We start from the raw sequence: 21,340 nt of genomic DNA on the forward strand, positions 1-21,340 counted from the left end.
TGTGGAGTACAATGAACATTCATGAAAGTGTTATTATATCAACATTGTTAAGAGAGTTTGGGTTTTGAGAAGACGAGGATGGCCAGGGTATTTCTGAAGGTATGGGAAGGAAGCCACATCTTAGGTGGGACCTGTCCTTGTGTGAAAATGAGATCACTTGTGGAAAGCTTATGCTTAGACTCTTGTTAGCAGTACAAGTACTTCTAGGTTCTCAGAGGCAACTCGATTAGGAGTATATCCCCTTGACAGAGTTCCTGTTGACTGTTTGGTGAGTATGGTCAGGGCACACTGGAAATCTAGCCTGTGGCTTTAAAACTCTAAGCTCTGATAACCAGCCCCTGGCTTTGCCATGTCTCAGATTTTCTCCTGTAAAATTGTAAGAGGTGCTCTAAAATGGATTCAGTTAAATTTTCTTGAATTTGAAAAATAAACACATCATTTGGAACTTCCAGTGTGTTAAGAGGAACTTCCAATGGGTCTCCTGTGATGAGGTTTTTAATTTTTTTGCCAGACATGTCGTGGTTCATTTCTGTGAGTTGAAGTGCAAAGGACTAATTTTCAGTCTTTGTGGTTTTTTGGAACTTGATTATATACAGTTATTGAAGAAACAGGCAGAATATGTGTAATTCTAAGTAACTAGCTCAGAGGTTAGAGGAAGGCGCAGTTCAGTTTGTGATTTGGTTATAACTTTGGTCTATGACTTTGTATACCTCCAGACAATAAGGTCTCCAGCTTCATCACTTCCCAGCTCTTTTGCAACTTCTGAATCTGTTTCCCCGTCTGTAGAGTAGAGGGGTAATCACTGTGCCTGCCTCGGCAGCTGTGAGATAGGCTCTGATGTGTGTGAAGGGCTTGGTACAGGGCCCCCATGCATGTGACCCCACATACAGTGGTGGTGCTCGGTGGTAAAAGTGATTCTAGGACAGTGGCCTCTGTTGGTTGTCCCCCTTTCCTTGGCAGCTTAGCCACCTCGTGGGAATCAGATGCCTGAAAAGCAGTAGCACTGCGTGGGTGGCAGCTGATCCCATTGACAGCTGCCCGCTGCCTCTCCAGGACACGGATGTCTAGACTGAAAGGGAAGCAGGCTGGGAGCCTCTCCTGCAGCATCTGAGCGATGCATGCCCAGGCACCCCGGCATGTGAGGGCAGAGGACCATGCCATTCCAGCACTTCTGCGCTGGAGAGCCTTGTTGTTTCTGATAGTTCTTTTTAAAAATATATATATTCTATTGTGGGTTTTTTTCAGAGAGAAAGGGAGAGGGATAGAGTTAGAAACATTGTTGAGAGAGAAACATCCATCAGCTGCCTCCTGCACACCCCACTGTGGATGTGCCTGCAACCAAGGTACATGCCCTTGACCAGAATCAAACCCGGGACCCTTCAGTCTGCAGGCTGATGCTCTATCCACTGAGCCAATCCGGTTAGGGCTCTGATAGTTCTTTTATCACCAAATTTTCTTAGGCTACAGGTGGCATTGAATGTTGCTAGGCATCTTCTCCATCTGCGTTGAACTTGCAGGTTATAATATAATAAAGTGTCTTATTCTCCACAGAGCCGTGTTCGGGTGTTGCTGATACTGTTGTAATTAGCTAGTTATTAATAATAGAAAAGGGGCAAAGAGAAGGCCAGACTTCGTAGACATGTCATTTGGGCAGCTTCACCCCGAAGCTGCAGGTTCACACTCCCCAGGGAGCCACCAGCCCATTCATCTCTGCAGGCCCTGGGGAAGGGGCCCAACAAGGGGAAGGTGGGTGCATGCGCAGTGAAGTCGGAGGTCATAGGGAAGGTACTTGCCTATAGTCCAGCCTGGACATTGGCCAGCGTGGGCAAGGCCATGCAAACCTGTCACAATTTGGGAATACATAATCCCCAAAGCACAGGAGCTCCCTCTCTCGGCTCTCTGGTTCTTTGGCTTTGCTACTGCCTGTGTTCCCTCCATAGACACAGCCATGTGGTCATGTGACCCCACATACAATGCACTGATGGGGTGCAGTGGGGAACACAAGCTAAGCTAGCCTGAGGCTAGACTGGACTCCACTCCAACATGGAAAGGAAACTCTGGACACTGGCTTTGATTCTAGCTCAGTGGTCGGCAGACGTCGGATCGCGAGCCACATGCGGCTCTTTGGCCTCTTGAGTGTGGCTCTTCCACAAAATACCGCGGCCTGGGTGAGTCTATTTTGAAGAAGTGGCGTTAGAAGAAGTTTAAGTCTAAAAAATTTGGCTCTCCAAAGAAATTTCAATCGTTGTGCTGTTGACATTTGGCTCTGTGGACTAATGAGTTTGCCGACCACTGGGCTAGCTCTATCTACACTTCCTCCTTGGTGGGACAAGGGGAGATGGGACCTTGAAAGTCCAGGGGTGTCATTCCACAGAAATAAAGTTTTCCACAACACCTCCTCCTCCTGTGCTAATCTCAGAAGATTAGTTTTCTTGCATATCTTAAGAAATCTACCCTCACCAGTAACCGGTGGTGATGAGGAACTGTCCCTACCAATAACATTGTCATTGTAGCCTCTTGCTCATTTTATATGAGCTAGATCAGTGGTCGGCAAACTCATTAGTCAACAGAGCGGCAAACCGTGGCTCGCGAATTTACTTGTGGTAAATAAATAATAATCATAAAGCACATATGTACATACATCAAAATGATGGAACCTTTTTTTTTTTTATAAATAAATGGGAGATGGCGACATAATCACGAAACGACTTACGTTGAGTTCGATGTAACCCGAGGACTGCCTGTACATATTTCTTATTAAGAGTATTGATGGGCCCTAGCTGGTTAGGCTCAGTGGATAGAGTGTCGGCGTGCAGACTGAAGAGTCCTGGGTTCGATTCCGGTCAAGGACACATGCCTCCGTTGCAAACAATCCCCAGCCCTGATCGAGGTGTGTGCAGAAGGCAACCAATCGATGTTTCTCTTATTCTGTCTCTCCCCCTCCTTTCACTGTCTCTAAAGATCAATGGAAACATACCATCAGGTGAGGGTTAGTTAAAAAAAAAAGAGTATTGATCGTATGACTGATAATCATGGATAATCTTATCTGGATTATTAATTATTTTTTATCTCACATGGTGAGGTGCTCTTCTGGTGGATTGAGAGGGTGCTTTGGAAGGTGATGGGGCTTAAGCTATCTTGTCGATGCTTCCAAGAGAGTCCCCTGCTAGGCAAGGGCTGAGGTTGGAGATGGGAAGTAGGGTCAGAATCCAACCTCCCTCTCCTGGGCACTGTGAGGTTTTAGTCTGGCTTTTCAAAAAACCGACAGTTGTGTTCCCCCATGAGAGAGCTGTCAGTTGGATGCCTGATACACAAAGAGAGACTGTGCTAGTCAGCATTAGACCAAGAAACAGGAGCAGCCAGAGGAAAGGGGAGCACACGCCACTGGTAATGTGTTTTGTAAGACAGTGGTTCTTCACAGTGGAGGGAGGGAGAAGGGAGGCAATGTTGACACCCTCTCCTCCCCTACCCTCCCCAACCATTGGGCATGTAGCAAGGTCATCTCTCTTGTCTGTTAGGGCACTAATCCCATTCACAAGGGCTCCACCACCATCAGGTTAAAGAAACAACTCTGCTCCCTATGCAGAAGCCCGTCCTTCTTCTATTGGTCTATACCCTTTCCACCATCCCCAGAAGCAGTCACTCTCCTAGTTCTAAACCTGTAGTCTTTTGGGTTTTCTTGTTCTGTTAATCCTTTCCAGAGGATATTTTTTTCCATTGATTTTTCTAGAGTGAGTGGAAGTGAGGGGGAGAGACAGAGAGAGAGAAACACGGATGTGAGAGAGACATATCAATTGGTTGCCTCCTGCACATGCCCTTACAGGGGCTGGGCATGGAGCCGAGGTACAAGGTACCGTATTTTCCGGCGTATAAGACGACTGGGCGTATAGAAGATTTTCCTGTGTTAAAAAGTCGTCTTATACGCCAGAAAATACAGTATATGCCCTTGACTAGGAACCAAACCCACGACCGTTCAGTCTGAGGGCTGAAGCTCTAACCACTGAACCAAACCAAGTAGGGCTAAACTAGTTATTTGAATTGCTTTTGAGTCTTATGTATATGGGATCACACAGGATGCATTCTTCTACTTGACTTTTATGCTTAGTATTATTTTTGAAATTCATTGCCGCTCTGTTGACTAATGAGTTTGCCGACCACTGACATAGACTCTCGATTCCAATAATTACAGGCTGTTGTTGTTCCTTGTGATTAAGCCCCTATCCCAGTGGTCAGCAAACTCATTAGTCAACAGAGCTTCAAACTGCAGCTCACGAGCCACATATGCCTCACGAGCCGCAGTTTGCCGACCACTGATCTAGGGTATAACTAGGATGTGTTCATTTCATTGTTGTACAGGTCTTTCAGTGTACAAATGCAGGTATCACGATGTATTCATTAGTTCTACTCTAAAGGAAATGTCTTGTTTCGTTTTGTTTTTCTCATTTGGGGCTATTTCAAAGTTGTTATTGTACTTAATGAATAGATATACTCCTTCTGTTAATATATACCCATGACTGGACTTGTTGAATTTTGTGTGTCTTCAGTCTTTCGCCTAGTTGTTTAAACTTTCATTGATTATTACCTACATGCAGTCATTCAATAGCTACCAATCCCCATACTATAGTAGTTTCCCTTATGTGTGGTTTCGCTTTCACTCATTTCAGTAACCTGTGATCCAGAAATATTAAATGAAAAATAACAGAAATAAACAATTCATAAAGTTTAAATGGTGCCATTCTGCGTAGTGTGGTGGAATCTCATGCCTCTTGCTCTGTCCCACCTGGCTCGTGAATCATCACTTTGTCCCCACACTGTAGGTGCGCCCATTAGTCATTTGGTAGCTGTCTTGGTTACCAGACTGTTGTATCTAAGTGCTCATGTTCAAGTGACTCTTACTTTATACTAGAGGCCCGTTGCATGAAATTCATGCATGGGGCGGGGAGGAGGGGTCCCTCAGCCTGGCCTGCGCCCTCTCGCAATCTGGGACCCCTCGGGTAGGATCCTAGGCCTGGCCGGCGATCAGGGTCTATTGGGGCTTTCCTTCCCCCAGCTGCCGGCAGCTGGCCCCACCACTGCTGCTGCCACTGCTTGCCGTCTGTGCGGCACTGCCTCCCCCTCCCCTGCCACCAGTCACCTCCCTCTACGGCTGATAGGCATGGGGTGTGATCACTTGGCTGGTGTGGGCCTCCCTCTGCAGGGCGATCACTGGCTGACCCCACACACCCGCCACAGCGTCGCTGGCTGGTGGCCTGGCCTCCCTCTGTGGCCGCCGGCCAGGTGGCCTGGGCCTTTCTTTGCTGGACAATCGATCATGGAGTTCCCCTGACCAATCGCATTGCACCTGCCTTGGCTGGCCTGGTGCCAGTACGTGTCATAGCGTGGTCATCCAGAGGGTGGGTCTACTGTTCAGTTGTTCGGTCGATTTGCATATTATGCTTTTATTATTATAGATAATAATGCCACATTCACATAACTTTTATTCTAGTATACTAGAGGCCCGGTGCACGAAATTCGTGCAGTGGTAGGGTCCCTAGGCCTGGCTGGCAATCAGAGCCGATCTGTGAGGCAACTGGCAGGGTGATCGGGGCCCCCGCTGGCACCCACCTTGGCCAGCCTGGCGCTGCTAGCTTGCTGGCCCCACGCCCTGCCACCAGTGATGTCCCTCTGTGGGGCGACTGGTAGGGCTATTGGGGGCCCCTGCTGGCACCCGCCTTGGTTGGCCTGGTACTGCCTGCTTGCCAGCCCCACCCCTCACCGCCACGCTGGTCACCTCCCTCTGCAGGGCGACCAGCAGGGCGATCAGGGGCCCCCCACTGGCACCTGCCTTGGCTGGTCTGGGGCCTGCAGGCTGGGGGCAGCTCCTGTGTTGAGTGTCTGCCCCCTGGTGGTCAGTGTGCATCATAGCGACCAGTCATTCTGCCGTTCAGTCGATTTGCATATTAGGCTTTAATTATATGTGATTGTTCTATTTTATTATTTTTTTTATTAATCTCTTACTGTGCCTAATTTATAAATGAAACTTTATCATAAGAATGTGTATGTAGGAAAAACCATAATATACATGGTGTCCGCAAAAAATGTATACACACTTTGAATAATTATTAATTCCAGTGGGTTAAACTTGAAAAGAAAGAAACATCAATTGAATTATCAGCTGTTACATGTGTGTATATGTACATGTGGGTTCAGTACTCTACATAGTTTCAGGCATCCACTGGGGGTGTTGGAATGTATCCCCAGAGATAAGAGGGACTTCGTATGTTTATGTATCTGTCTGTGTATTGGGACAGTCATAATTAAGAGCATGTTATTGTAAATTTAAATGTACAAGATTAATTAAATTAATAAATTAAGTGTAAGTAGGTAGACATATGACTAATTTCATATTTCTAAAAATTTATTCATTCAAGGTGGTCAAATTGCTTTTTGACCACCTTTTTGTTGGGGAAGTGGATGTTCCCGTCTAATTCGAGTCCTCTCACTTTCAGTGTGTATTGTCATCAGGGACCAGAGCTTTGGTCAAGAATCAGGGCGTAGTAAGGACGCGTGTGGCAGGAGTGGGCCTGGTTCCCGGGGAAATGGCTGAAGGCAGAGTGCTCACGGAGAGGCTGGAGGGCGGGCAGGTTAGGTGGGCCAGGGCGTGGCAGAGGGAAGAGACAGGACTGCCTTTCTCTATTCTGGCAATGGTCCTCGAGTCCTGAAAGCTTTTGGATGTTGTTTTCTCTTCTTTGTTTTAATTGATGTGTAATTCTTACGTTATAAAATTCACCCTTTCAAAGTGTGTCATTTAGTGGGTTTTAATATGTTCACAAGATTGTACAACCATCACCACTAATTCCTGAACTTTTCCATCACCCCTAAAACAAATCCTGTACCTTTAGCAGTCACACCCATGTCCCTCTACTCCCGCTCATGCTCTCAATGTCCCCTAATCTTCTTTCTGTCTATACATTTGTCTGAGATGTTTCATATAAATGGGGTCATACACATTTTTGCGGCTGGTTTCTTTTACTTAGCATAGTGTTTTCTAAAAGTTCATCCACGTTATGCTGTGAATCAGCACTTCATTCCTTTTCATAGTTGAACATTCCATTGTGTGGATGTAGCACATTTTCTTGACTCATTAGTTGATGGACATTTGGATTGTTTCCACTTTGGGCTATTGTGAATAATGCTGCTGTGAACATCCATGTACACGTTTTTGTGTACATACATGTTTTCAGGTGTCTTGGGTCAGCATCTAAAAGTGAAAATGCTGAAGCTTCCGATGTGTGTGTGCTCTCTCCACATGGCTAGCCTGGCAGGCCCTGTTGGAATATGACAGACCCGCTGGCCACGTTCCCGTTCTGCTTTGGTTGCTTTGGGCATTCACATCGCCGGTTTGACTTCTTCCTCGGCTGTGGGGTGTATTTCACCAGATGCCTCAGGACACTTGCTGCCCTGGACGTGGTCCGTCTTCGTTGTTTGGGTTTTGAGCACATCCAGGATTTGCAGCTGACTCTTGAGCAGCTAATTTTCTTCTTTCCCGTCCTTGCAGGTTCTCAGAGTCCACCCTTAAGTGGCACATTTACTAGTATTGTTTCTGCCTATAACCCTGACACTGGAGAGCCCCTTCATCCCGCGCACTCAGAAGAGCCACAAGGAGCGTTTTCCTGAGCAAGGCCCCCAAACTAATGTTCTCTGCCCTTAAAGAGGTTCTGCTGAGCTGAGACACCTGCTAGGAACAAACAAGCATGTCTCTGAGCTGGCCCCCTCCAGGGCACAGGGAACCCACTCTACCTGCATTGCTCTGGAGTCACAACACTCAGGAGTCGGGTCAAAGAAAAGACAAGACCCTTACCCTACACCTGTAAACAAAGCTCCCCAGGAACTAGGCACGGGAGCGAGGTCAGGTACAGGATCACTTGGCTTCTGTCGTTTCAAGGTAGTATTGGAGCCCCGAGTAAATAGCTGGACCGGACTAAGTGTCTGGGCAAATGACTAGCAAAGATCAGGCCCATTCAAGCAGCTGTCACCAGGTAGAGTCAGGCATTGCTAGTTGGAAAGGCCCCTGAGGACAGGGACTGGTTCTTTCTTTTTTTCCCTTCGCTACCCAAATGGGGTAAGAGCTGGACCTCAGCATAGGATGCCCTAAGACTTCAGTGGTCGGCAAACTGCAGCTCACGAGCCGTGGTTTGCCGCTCTGTTGACTAATGAATTTGCCGACCACTGGGATAGGGGCTTAATCACAAGAACAACAACAGCCTGTAATTATTGGAATCGAGAGTCTAGGTCAGTGTCGGCAAAATCATTAGTCAACAGAGCGGCAAACAGCGGCTCGCGAGCCGCAGTTTGCCGACCACTGCCCTAAGTAAATACTTGTTAACTGGATTAGTCACTGTTGAATGAAGTGGTTTCTGATGCTATCTTCCATCTTCCAAGCTCTTAGGGATTTTTTTTCCTTCATAATAAAGAAGGCTCTAGTCTTCACAGCCTGAACAATCCCTTGACTTTCCAAATTCTGGCACTTCTATACTTTAAAAATTTGTATAAGTTTCTTTGAGCCAAACTGATGACATATGCCAGGAGCCAGTACTTCTATAATCTTTGGTAGCAGGTAGTAATACTGGATACTATTTCTGTTCTGACAGAGATGGCCACATTTTGTTTGTTCAAAATGTCCTGTCTGATTCTTATCCTCATACCCTGGGAAGTAGTGAAGGAATAATTTGGAAAGTGCAGGTAGGTTGTCAAGGGGCTTGCATTTAGTCTTGGATTTGAAGACACGGGAGAGCTACAGGAAGGTAACAAAGTTAAAATGGCACTGTAGGGAATCTTCTAGATCAGTTAGCATTAGAATCAGCTGGGAGTGACAGAACACGAAAAAGAGTGTGGCTTAAATGAGTTCATTCCTCTCCAATGAGCATGGTCTAAGTCAGCCAGGCTTTCTTACAGTGGGGCCATGGACATCAGGAGCCCAGGCGCTTTCAGTCCTCAACATGTGACTTCTGCCTTACTGTCCCAGATGGCTGCTTGGGTGTCAGCCATCGCTTTGACTTGCCAACCAATGAATGGGACAGAAGAAGGGATGAAAATGGACTTGGCCCTCCCTTTAAGAATACCTCCTGCCTGGCTGGTGTGGCTCAATGGTTGAGAATTGACCTATGCACCAGGACAGTGGTCGGCAAACTCATTAGTCAACAGAGCCAAATATCAATAGTACAACGATTGAAATTTCTTTTGAGAGCTGAAAACCGACTTCTGTGCATGGGCTACGAAGTTTCAATCGCACTGTACGTGTGCGCCCGCACGTGGTATTTTGTGGAAGAGCCACACTCAAGGGGCCAAAGAGCCGCATGTGGCTCGTGAGCCGCAGTTTGCTGACCACTGCACCAGGAGATCATGGTTCAATTCCACATCAGGGCACATGCCTGGGTTGTGGGCTCGATCCCCAGTAGGTGGCATGCATGAGGCAGCCGATCAATGATTCTCTCTCATTGATGTTTCTCCCTCCCTCTCCCTTCCTCTCTGAAATCAATAAAAATATATTTTTTAAAAGTACAGAAAGAATAAAAGCATCCGCATTTCTGCCAGGTATATCTTAGCAAGAATATATCTGGATCTTGCTTATTTCTGGACGCTCACTTTTCTTACATGTGGCTTATCATGTTCTCTCTGGGTCGCATCCCGCTTTGTCTGTTGTACATGCAGCTCCTGGAGCACTGTACCCCTAAACTGTTGGTGAGCTGTCAGCACAGTGGACTTCTCAGCATAAACTGTCGCCCTCGTTTTGTTTCTCTTCCCTTCTGACAATATTAAAGAACTCTTTCCATTCTGTATGTTTCCTGATACGAATTTCAGATAGAGATATGTGCTTCCTTCTTTAAAAGTGTGCCTGTTTATTGTCCTCATGCTTTAAAATATCCCCATGCCTAGTCAGCTGAGAAAACATTTGTTGTTGAATAAAGAATACATATCCTGCCTGGCTGGTGTGGCTCAGTAGATTGAGCATCGTCCTATGCACCAAGAGGTCACTGGTCCAATTCTCGGTCAGGGCACATGCCTGGGTTGCAGGCTCCATCCCCAGTGTGGGGCATGCAGGAGGCAGCCGATTGATGTTTCTCATATCGATGTTTCTCACTCTTTCCCTAAATTGATAATATATTAAAAAAAAGAATACATATCCTGTTCTGGCTAGTGATTTTGAGGGATGAGGAGGTGGTAGGGGAAAAGGTAAAGGCATTTTAAAATCTATGAAACTCTGTAAGTCTTCCCACAAGAAGACACAGTCTCAGTACATTAATCTTTTTGAGAGAAGCCAGTGGTGTGTTGTAATGTTGACCATCTCTGCAACCTCTCACATTGGTTTGCACTGCCCGACACACACCCTTCAACAGGAAAGAACTGCAAGTTGGGGTTACCTTATAAAACCTGGACATGTAGTTTGTTCTGTATAACAAATCTCAAGGTGCTTCTGAACATTACCCAAAGCTCTCCCTTTTTAATGGATTTTCCCCAGTTTTTCTTACAAAGAGATAAGAAAATTTTAATTATACGGTCACTTATTTTGGTCATTGTGATAACCTTCAAGCAAATATAAAGGATGCCTTTTTTTTAAAATTGATTTCAGAGGGGAAGGGAGAGAGAGATGAAAACATCAATGATGAGACAGATCACTGGTGCTATCTTCCATCTTCATAGCCCTTGGGGATTTTTTTTTTCTCCATAATAAAGAAAAAAATCACCTCCTGGTTCATAGGTTGATGCTCAACCACTGAGCTACGCTGGCCGGGCTAAGAAATGCCTTTTACTATTTTAGATGGTCCGAGGGTGTTTAAAGGCATCGAAGGAGGGTTTCTGGATGGCTGTGGGCTATGCCTTTTTAGACTTGGCAGCAACTCTAGTTAGGGTATCGTTAGAGACCTGGGCTTTGTCCTCTCCCACACTCTTGGGTCACCAGAGATTTCTGCCCTGTGCTGAGATCATTCCTCATTCTCTGTTCGTATCTGCTGTCGGGGCTGCCGTGAGCCTACAGTTCAGCGAACGTTGCTTCCTCAGTGTGAACTACGTTACTTGAGCAGGTCTCAAATGTGAAGTGCCGCCGCCTGCTTATGTTAGGGGTTGAAGTTTGGTGCTTCTGTGTTGGTTGCAGGTGAGAATGGGTAGACCTAAAATGATGAGGGGCCTAGCCTCCTGTCCAATGGACCTTTTCTCTCTCGAAGCCTCTATTCTTAGTCTTGCAGCTTCTGTCAGAGTGCTGTTGGGTCTATAGCTTTTTGCCTAAGAAAAAAGTAGAATGCGTGGTTACCTTCCTGAAACGGTGGTTGGACAGTGTGAGTTCAGAGACCTGGTGGCTCTGTATTTTATTTATCTCTTCAGGGTGCTGTTTCTATAGAAAGCATGTCAGCAGGGTTCTCTGGAATGTCCCGAGCACGGACATTGAAACCAGCGAGGCCAATAGAGGCTGCCGTTAGGAGAGCTCAGGGTCGGGTGGGAGGCAGCAGGTAAAGGGCCAGTAGACATCATCTCTTCTCAATGGTGAGGCCAGAAGAGCAGCTGCTGGTTCCATTAGTCAGTAAACAGCAAAATAAGGAGCTTGGCATTTCCACATTGGTTTTAGCAACTCCCTCCCGCCACGGTGATTCGATTCAGAGAACCTCGACAATGAAGAGAGAGAGAGTGTGTGTGTGTGTGTGTGTGTGTGTTGAGTTTAGGCTCCACTTTTTCCAGAAGAAAAGAGCCGGGGGAGCTGGAACAGGAGTCACCCAGAACATGAGCCTGTCGCAGAGCTGCCCAAACGTGGGAGAAGGGTCCTGACTGCAGGGCGGGAGCCCTCTGAACTGGGACTCAGAGCCTCTGCCCTCACAGCCCTCACTTATTTGGGGGTTGACTGAGAAAATCCTTAGGCACGAGCAAGCCATGTCGTGTTTCTGTCTTCTGCTTTGTGAGTCCTTTCATTTCCTTATGGCGTGATTGAAACCAACTGAGAGGAGAAAAATGAAATTAGTGGCAGTTACAGAGACCTGAGCTCTGAAGGGAATCCTGAGAATTATCAGTAAGGTATGTTCAAGTGTAATCTACTTCCACTAAGAACTAAGTCAGATCTTTGTTGGGAAATAAATTTATTGTTAACAAGGAACATCTTAACTAGACTGAGGTCCTTTTGAGCATTTGAAACGTTGCTCTAAACGTGTAAAGTGGCCTGGCCGGGGTGGCTCGGTTGGTTGGAGTGTCGTTCCACGCGCCCACAGGTCGCGGTAGGTTCAGTTCCCGCTCAGTACCTGCGGGAGGCAACTGATCAATGTTTATTTCTCACGTAGATGTTTCTCATCGCTCTCTCCTTTCCTTTCTCTATAAAAATCAATGGAAACATGTCCTTGGGTGAGGATTTAAAAAATAATAATAACAAAAATAAAACATATGGAGTTAACAAACTGAAAGTTTAAAACATATTTGCGTTTTAGTGGTTCACGGTTGTTTGGTGATTCTAGGTATACTAGCTGGAGCTCGTCAATCATTTCTTTATAGCACAGTCTGTGGTGAAGGAGTTGGCTGCGTGCCCGCCTGCCTGGCAGTCTCTGGTGGAGCCTCCTTTTCTCAAAGGAGAGAGACTTTGGGCTGTTTCATTACTTAACTGCCTACTCACTCTGTGTGTGTGTGTGTGTGTGTGTGTGTGTGTGTGTGTGTGTGTGTGTTTATATTTTGCCTCTGTTTTTGACTCACGTGCCCCTTAGAATGGGAGAGTCCGGTGGATCCCTGGGCAGACGAGTCTATTCTTCCTAAGTCTGGGCCTCAGTTAAGGAAGTTATCTCCAAGACACAGATCACGGATACGATTGCATTTTGACAAGAGACTTTTTTGGAGGAACTGGAATCCTACCTTGAAATACACACAAGACCGGCGGGGAGTGGTGGTGGCGTGGGTGGGATTATTCTCAGCACCAGACGCCTTTAAATAACCAAGTCGCTGTCCGCCAGGGCCTGGTCTGGAGGGTGTTGTGGTCCCGGAGCAGAGTTCGTCGGAGACCCGGCCCCGGGCAGTTCAGTGGCTCGGGGCAGCACAGGCCCGCCATGCCCCTCAGCGCACAGCACGGCCTCCCCAGATGCTGGTGTGTTTCTTAGGAAATGACAGAAACGGGTCAGGCCGTGAAAGATGTTAAGGAGGATTTTAGGAAATGTTTTTGTTGTGTTTTCGTCTGGACGAGAAAAGACATCTCAAGATAAGCAGCAGCCAGGAAGGCCGTCTTCCTGCCCGTCCACCTGAACTCGGCTCCCGAAGTGGCTTCTGCTTCCAGTGGAGTCCCCGCCAGGGCCCATCTCCTGGCTGCTCAGAGGGCAGCTCAGGTCCTGTTGGGGCAAGGCCAGGCTAAGCAGAGGGTCGGCGGGCAGCGGGCACGGAGCCTTGGTGTGCTTCCCTCCGGATCTCCGCCCTCTGCTGCCCCGCCTTCTCCTCTCCTTGTTCTGCCTCGTTTTGGATTTGGCCTTTGGGAATAGTGAGTGTGACAAAATGTTTGAAATCTAACATATCCTGCACCAACAAGAATGCGCCTAGTTGCTTTGCAAAAGATTTATATTAAAACGACTCTTTTATACTAAGAGAAATGACACTTCTGTTCCTACCTGCCGTTTTGTTCCTCTCGCTTCATTCTTTCTGTCACGATGGTTGGAACTTCAGGTAGCAGCTCCTTCCCAGCAGCCTCTTGGTCTTAGGCACAGCACCCACGTGATTGCAGGTGCGGGAGCGCGTGAAGACCACCGGGAGAGGCGGGGGGGGGGGGGGGGGCAGAGCTGTCAAGAAGCAGGTCTCTAAACTCCCTATGGGTCCATTGCTTGTGAACTTCTTTAGCTTACCTTGTGTGTCTTTTTATCAGAAGTCATTTTGGTGTGGCAAGTATGATGAGTTGACTGACTCCCTGGAAGTTTAAAAACGGAATCAAACCAAAAAGCCGTATGGTGAAAAGAACACCTGACCGGACCTCTCTGTGTTGCTAACAAGCTCTGATCTTGGCAGGCTGCTCCGGGGACCCCAGCCATACTCTCCGTGTGGCAGCAGGTTTTATGTATGTCCTACTTAGGAGGCTTGAGCGAGGTGACATTTGTGAAGAATGCCTGTGTACATCGTAGTTGCTGTGTGAATGAAGATTACTGTCTCATAAACAGTGCCAGTTCTCAGCGCCAGTAACCGATCCTCCCTTCGTGGGTTTGGAGGAGGCACAGATCCACAGAGAGGGCTTGCCGTTTCCCGGTGTGAGTGTAGTCACGAGGCTCACGTGCGTTTTCCCTGCTTTCTGGTCCTGTCTCTCTCCATGCGCTGAGACGGTCCGTCACGTCCCACGGCAGCTGTGTTCTCAGCACAGTTTCCTGTGGCGGTGCCTGTGTTGGCGATCTTTAACAAAGATGCAAAGCTCCTGGCCAGAAAGGTTGTGTCCATTTCTCTTGTTCCTCCTAAGCTTGGTTATCAGCCAGCATAAGCACAGGGGAGAGTCTCACTTGTCTCACTCAAGTCCTTCTCAAGGTTGAGTCACAAAATGGAGCTATAAAGTCTCCAAGAGCAGCAGCAAAAAAGGAAATGGCCCTGGCTGGTTTGGTTCAGTGGATCGAGTGTTGGCCTGCAGACTGAAGGGTCCTGGGTTCGATTCTGGTCAAGGGCACATGCCTGGATTGTGGGCTCGATCCTCAGTAGGAAGCGTGCAGGAGGCAGCCGACCCATGATTCTCTCTCACCATTGATGTTTCTGTCTCTTTCTCCCTCTCCCTTCCTCTCTGAATCAATAAAAAAAAAAAATTTTAAGGGAAATGGAAACGTGGATGTTGAATTCAGCAGCCTCACACCAGATTGCTCCCCTGCAGTGTCCCTGAGGTGGAGAGAAGGACTGCCTGGTCTTCAGGAGGGCATTATCTCTTAGCCTTGTTTTCTTTTTAATATATATATTTTTTAAAATATATTTTATTGATTTTTCACAGAGAGGAAGGGAGAGGGACAGAGAGCCAGAAACATCGATGAGAGAGAAACATCGACCAGCCGCCTCCTGCACACCCCCCACCGGGGTTGTGCCCACAACCAATGTACATGCCCTTGACCGGAATCAAACCTGGGACCCTTCAGTCCGCAGGCCGACGCTCTATCCACTGAGCCAAACCGGTCTCGGCTCTTTTTAATATTTTTATTGAATTCAGAGAGAAGAAGGGAGAGGGAGAAACATCAGTCTGTGGGAATCAAACTGTGACCTCCTGGTACATAGGTCGATGCTCAACCTCTGAGCCACACTGGCCGGACTATCTCTAGCTTTTTGCAGCTTCACATTCAGGCCACTTAAGGCAGATGTGGGAACACCTGTGTATGACTTTGTCAGGTGAGAGCTTTGGGCTTGGTCGGATTTTAGCAGGTTATAATCTAACTTAACCTAATCTCACACTCCCGAGAAAGGGGGTGTCTCTGGTTTTACTTGGAAATATAAGCTTGAAGCTACGGTCCGAACACGTGGACCCACGTGCCTGAGTGATAGAGGCTGCAAGTAAACAAAGCTGGACCAGGTGCATGTGGTTGAGTAGGAGCCAAACCCAGGAGAACGCTGTAAACATTGACCACGCCCTTCCTGTGCCTCGTGGCATCGGCTGCAATAAAGACATGGCTGCTAGTCCGTGGCGCTGTCTCTCCATGAGGGAGCAGCGTCCCACTGAGACCCAGTGGGACTCTCTTCAGGAGCCACACCTGGTTCATCAGACGCGTGGTCTTTCCGGTGCCTTTACTTCAGCAGCTTAATAAATGACCCAGCAATCCAAATGATGAATAAAAATTCTATTGTGTGAAGACAGATAATAGACAATTAAAAGTGGGCAACCAAAGTGATGAAGTCATCCTCCCCATTCATTAATCCCACTCCCACGGTTGCTTCCCAGGAGGCACTGGTGGGTCTTTGCTCGCTGAAGCCTGAAAAAGGGCACCGCGGGGCGGGGCGGGGCGGGGCGGGGCGTGTGTCCCAGGCCGGGCTGGTGTCTGGGCTGCCTGTGTACAGAGCAGCAGGGGCGTGGCTCAGAGATGGACCCGGTGGCTCTCCTTCAAGTTGAGTGTCTGTTCTTACTAAAACAGCAGTGGTGGTGAAGCCATTTCCTGTCTTCAGCAGTGGTTCCTAGCTGCCTTACTTGTAGGGGCCTCTGAGGAGTCAGACCGTGGCCTTTGTAATACATGAGGTGACGGTCATCTCAAAGTCGCTGTCAGTGAGTGCTCTGGCGGGGTCCCTGCCTTCCGCAGAAGCTCACCACCGCTCCCAGGCAGCAAGTGGCTCCCTGAGCGGTGTAAGTGCTCCTCGCCTTAGGGATCCCTGCTTCCGCTGACGCCAAGTGGCGAGTCAGAATTTGCAATGGACTGTCACTCGCAAGGGTGCCTCGTTCCAATGGCAGCCACACGTTTCATGGGCAGGTGGACGATGCAGTCTGTGACAGCGGTACTCCCTCCGGAGCTGCTGTGCACTGCGCATGCCAGTTTTCCGGGGACCCTGGGGGCCATTCACTCTTTCGTTCACAAGCATTTAGTCCTCTTCGGTACCAGGTACTGACGATGAAAGCCGGGAAATTGAGCCTGGGTGCCGAGATCTGGCCCAGTGATCGGCAGCTAACACTGAGTAGTCATAAGGTGCAGGTTCCGACGGGCAGCGACCCTTCCCAGCGGACATGTGGTCTTTCCCGGGGCGGGAGGAGCTGTGAGCCATCACTGGCTGACAGGCCAGGCAGGGCGCTGGAGCGAGTGGCTGCTTGACCCTGCTGTCTCCCCTGCGGCACAGAGGGGTCTAAACGCATTGCTGAGCCTTCACTGTTTTCCATGCTAAGCTCATTCATATGTTAATTTTCTTAATTGTTGTAACCACCTTAAGAAGTAGATACTGTCATCCCTACTTTACAGATGAGGAAACTTAAGTGCAAAGAAGTTAAGGACCTTGCTTAAGGTCATGGAGTGAAGGCTGGATTCAGATTTAGGGAACGTGACCCAGAGTCCACGTTGTTGGGTTTTTAGTTTTGTTTTGTTTTTTATTTCAGAGAGAGGAAAGGAGAGGGCGGGAGAGAGAGAAACATCAATCAGCTGCCTCCTGCACACCCCCTATTGGGCCACAACCTGAGTATGTGCCCTGACTGGGAATTGAGCCAAACCAACAACCTCCTGGTATATGGGACAGCGCTCAACCACTGAGCCGCACTGCCCGGCCCAGAGTCCATGGCTCAAACGATGTGAGAGACTGCCTCTAGGTGGAAGGATACAGTGCCGTCCCCTGACCTCCCTGCCTGCAGAGCTCTTCTCCTCTGGGCTGGCTCCTCCCCTAATACTGAGCAGGAGTTGGTGACTAGGGCAGGAGGTCCCTTCTCTGTGACCCCAGATGTGGACCTGGCTCTGCCTTTCCCCAGCTGGCCTTGCCTCTCTGACATGTTTCCTCGTCTGTAAGGTGGAGGTGATGTAGCTTCATGGGGTCATTTAGGGAATTAAATACAATACGAATTTAACAGTTTCTGGCTCTGAGTAAGCACCTAATAAATATTGGCAAATATTTATTACCGTTGTCCCCCCGCCTTGAGACACAGCCAGGGAACAGTTTCTCAGAGACCAGGTTCTAGGGCCTGGGTAGGCCGGCTGTTCTCCTTTGGTTTTGACAAGACAGTAATTTTATTCTATGTCTTTTTTTTTTTAATATATTGATTATTTTACAGAGAGGAGGGGAGAGGGATAGAGAGAAACATCGATGAGAGAGAAATATAGATCAGTTGCCTCCTGCACACCCCCTACTGGGGCTGAGCCCACAACCAAGGTACATGCCCTTGACCGGAATCGAACCTGGGACCCTTCAGTCCGCAACCGACGCTCTATCCACTGAGCCAAACCGATTAGGTCTCTATGTATTTTCTTGACTCTTTTGGTGTGAAAAGCAGAGAGGTAAAGCATTATATGACAGATGTATTGATCCAAGAAGAAACTGAGGTCCCCCCTAACCGTTTTGGCTCAGTGGATAGAGCGTCGGCCTGCGGACTCAGGGGTCCTGGGTTCGATTCCGGTCAAGGGCATGTACCTTGGTTGTGGGCACATCCCCAGTGGGAGGTGTGCAGGAGGCAGCTGATTGATGTTTCTCTCTCATCGATGTTTCTAACTCTCTATTCCTCTTCCTCTCTGTAAAAAATCAATAAAATATATTTTAAAAAAAGAAAAGAAACTGAGGTCCAATTGCAAAGAAAGGCCTTGTGTAACTCAGAGCCCTGTCTGAGGAGACACAGAGGACCTAGCGGGCGGAGAGCGAGCAGCGCAGGGGCTAGGTCCAGAGTCGCTTCTTGGTTAGTTCACTTTCAAGTGTGGTGAGGGTCCCGTCTAGGCAGAGCTGGTTTCCTCTGCTTTCGCAAGTACCTGCTGGTTAGTGCTGATTAAACAGAGCCCCCTTTAGCTGGTTAGTGCTGATTAAACAGGGCCCCCTTTAGCTGGTTAGTGCTGATTAAACAGGGCCCCCTTTAGCTGGTTAGTGCTGATTAAACAGGGCCCCTTTAGCTGGTTAGTGCTGATTAAACAGGGCCCCCTTTAGCTGGTTAGTGCTGATTAAACAGGGCCCCCTTTAGCTGGTTAGTGCTGATTAAACAGGGCTCCCTTTAGCTGGTTAGTGCTGATTAAACAGGGCCCCCTTTAGCTGGTTAGTGCTGATTAAACAGGGCCCCCTTTAGCTGGTTAGGTTAGTGCTGATTAAACAGGGCCCCCTTTAGCTGGTTAGTGCTGATTAAACAGGGCCCCCTTTAGCTGGTTAGTGCTGATTAAACAGGGCCCCCTTTAGCTGGTTAGTGCTGATTAAACAGGGCCCCCTTTAGCTGGTTAGTGCTGATTAAACAGGGCCCCCTTTAGCTGGTTAGTGCTGATTAAACAGGGCCTCCTTTAGCTGGTTAGTGCTGATTAAACAGGGCCCCCTTTAGCTGGTTAGTGCTGATTAAACAGGGCCCCCTTTAGCTGGTTAGTGCTGATTAAACAGGGCCCCCTTTAGCTGGTTAGTGCTGATTAAACAGGGCCCCCTTTAGCTGGTTAGTGCTGATTAAACAGGGCCCCCTTTAGCTGGTTAGTGCTGATTAAACAGGGCCTCCTTTAGCTGGTTAGTGCTGATTAAACAGGGCCCCCTTTAGCTGGTTAGTGCTGATTAAACAGGGCCCCCTTTAGCTGGTTAGTGCTGATTAAACAGGGCCCCCTTTAGCTGGTTAGGTTAGTGCTGATTAAACAGGGCCCCCTTTAGCTGGTTAGTGCTGATTAAACAGGGCCCCCTTTAGCTGGTTAGTGCTGATTAAACAGGGCCCCCTTTAGCTGGTTAGGTTAGTGCTGATTAAACAGGGCCCCCTTTAGCTGGTTAGGTTAGTGCTGATTAAACAGGGCCCCCTTTAGCTGGTTAGTGCTGATTAAACAGGGCCCCCTTTAGCTGGTTAGTGCTGATTAAACAGGGCTCCCTTTAGCTGGTTAGTGCTGATTAAACAGGGCTCCCTTTAGTTGGTTAGTGCTGATTAAACAGGGCCTCCTTTAGCTGGTTAGGTTAGTGCTGATTAAACAGGGCCCCCTTTAGCTGGTTAGGTTAGTGCTGATTAAACAGGGCCCCCTTTAGCTGGTTAGTGCTGATTAAACAGGGCCCCCTTTAGCTGGTTAGTGCTGATTAAACAGGGCCCCCTTTAGCTGGTTAGTGCTGATTAAACAGGGCTCCCTTTAGCTTGGTGGGAAATGGATCCCATGACTTGTCCACTGTGCAGAGGCAGCGGAGCTCTAGCTGCGGCTTGTTGAGCCCCTGTCCCCTGTCCCCTGTCCCCTGTCCCCTGTCCCCTGTCCCCGTCCCCTGTCCCCCGTCCCCTGTCCCCTGCCCCCTGTCCCGCGCCAGACTTTCCCAAAGTGCTTGTTTGCCGTGGTTGGTTCTCGGCTCTCATGGCGGCTCACTCTGTAGGCTCCAAGCCAGGGTGATGCCGCGGCCCCTGCCACCAGCCACCCAGTTTCCAGGTGTGAGGATGTGAGCTTCTGTGAAGCTGTCGCCTCCCTCCTTCCTTCCTGTCTTCCGTGTTGTGCCTCTCTCTCCTGGTGCTTTTGCCATGCAGCCAGTTTTCCCAGGAAAGTTCCCAGGCACCGGAGTTAGAGCCCTTCCTCCCTCTCCAGGGAGGTTTGAGTTAGCCTCGGGAAGAAGGCGATTGGGGCTCCGGGCTGCAGGAGGAAGAGTTTGCTGTGGGTAGTGAGCTAGCCCTGCCAGGTGGGGGACGTGCTGGGCGCACAGGGGAGTGCACGCCTGAGCTCTGGAGGAGCAGAGCCGGGGACAGCGCCCCGACCCGCAGGAGCCAAGGCCGAAGACCGACACCACCTCCTCGCAGTCCCTGTCCCGAAGCCTGTGCTTGCTCCGCCACATGCCCACGTGGTGGCTTAAGGCAGCCATTGACGCCTGTTGATGAGAAGCTCCCTCTTTGTAAAGTTCCCGCTGGGGACCGGCAGGCTGTCTGTGCCTTCCTGTCTCTCCGCTTCGCTGAGGGCTGATGTCGATGGCTTCTGTCTTTGTCTCCACAGGGAACGCTAATGATCCATGACAAAGAGGTCACCCTCGAGTATGTACCCAGCCTGGATTTTTGGTACTGCAAACGGGTAAGTGCCGAGAGTTCCTTTCCTCAGAAGTGAGGACCTGGCATCACAGCTCCTCCACGTCTCTAGGAACGCTGTCTGGTAGCGGGCATGGCCAAGGGCAAAGCTCTTGGTTCATTTCCGACGAGCTGGAGGCCAGGGCCCAGTCACCGACAGCTCCGATCTCCCAGCTTCTGCCTGTGCCACAGAGTGCTGGGCCTGCCGTGGGAAACTCTTTTTGAAATGACTTAATTTAGTCCAGAAGACTGTTCGAGAGCCATTTGTTTGAAAACTGAATCACTTTTTCCCGTTAGAAATCATGTAAATTGAGTTAATGTGTTCCGGGCCCCAAAAGTGATTCCCATACGTTGGGTATACGTTCGGTTTTAAAAAGTATTTGTAGTCAAATTGACTTCTTTCTCTTGCAGTGTAAGGCCAGCACTGCTGGACACCAACCTTCATGCTCATTCTGCAAGTGCCCGCGGGAAGGTGAGTGGGGTGGAGCCGTGGTTTTTACCTTGTGCGCTGAGCAGGACACACGTTCTGCTCTCCCTTGGCTGTGGAGTAGGATCCCAAATAGAAGTTGATCTTAAAGTGCAGTGTGACTCCTCACCTCAGGTGGCTGCTAGTGAATGACTGAGATCCCCGAGGCCCACCAGGGAGAGCTGGATTGCAGGCTCCTCAGCCTGAGGTGGCTCAGTGGGCAGCTGAACAGAGGTCGGTGGTGGTGTGGCTCAGGGCGCAGCTGAGGATGTTAGGTTGGGAGCGTCTCC

General features: G+C 48.9%; 1 protein-coding gene across 4 annotated transcripts in view; it reads left to right on the forward strand.

The window, feature by feature from the left end:
- RBM6 (RNA binding motif protein 6) overlaps nucleotides 1-21,340 on the forward strand; it is a 67,502-nt gene that overhangs the window by 33,701 nt on the left and 12,461 nt on the right. For all 4 annotated transcript variants that reach the window (XM_054729735.1, XM_054729736.1, XM_054729738.1 and 1 more), the window contains 2 exons: nucleotides 20,517-20,591; nucleotides 20,996-21,056. In XM_054729735.1, coding sequence (XP_054585710.1) covers nucleotides 20,517-20,591; nucleotides 20,996-21,056 — 136 coding nt within the window. The remainder of the gene's footprint in view (nucleotides 1-20,516; nucleotides 20,592-20,995; nucleotides 21,057-21,340) is intronic.

The sequence above is a fragment of the Eptesicus fuscus genome, chromosome 18 (genome assembly GCF_027574615.1).
Source record: "Eptesicus fuscus isolate TK198812 chromosome 18, DD_ASM_mEF_20220401, whole genome shotgun sequence".
In the NCBI taxonomy this organism is placed as follows: Eukaryota; Metazoa; Chordata; class Mammalia; order Chiroptera; family Vespertilionidae; genus Eptesicus; species Eptesicus fuscus.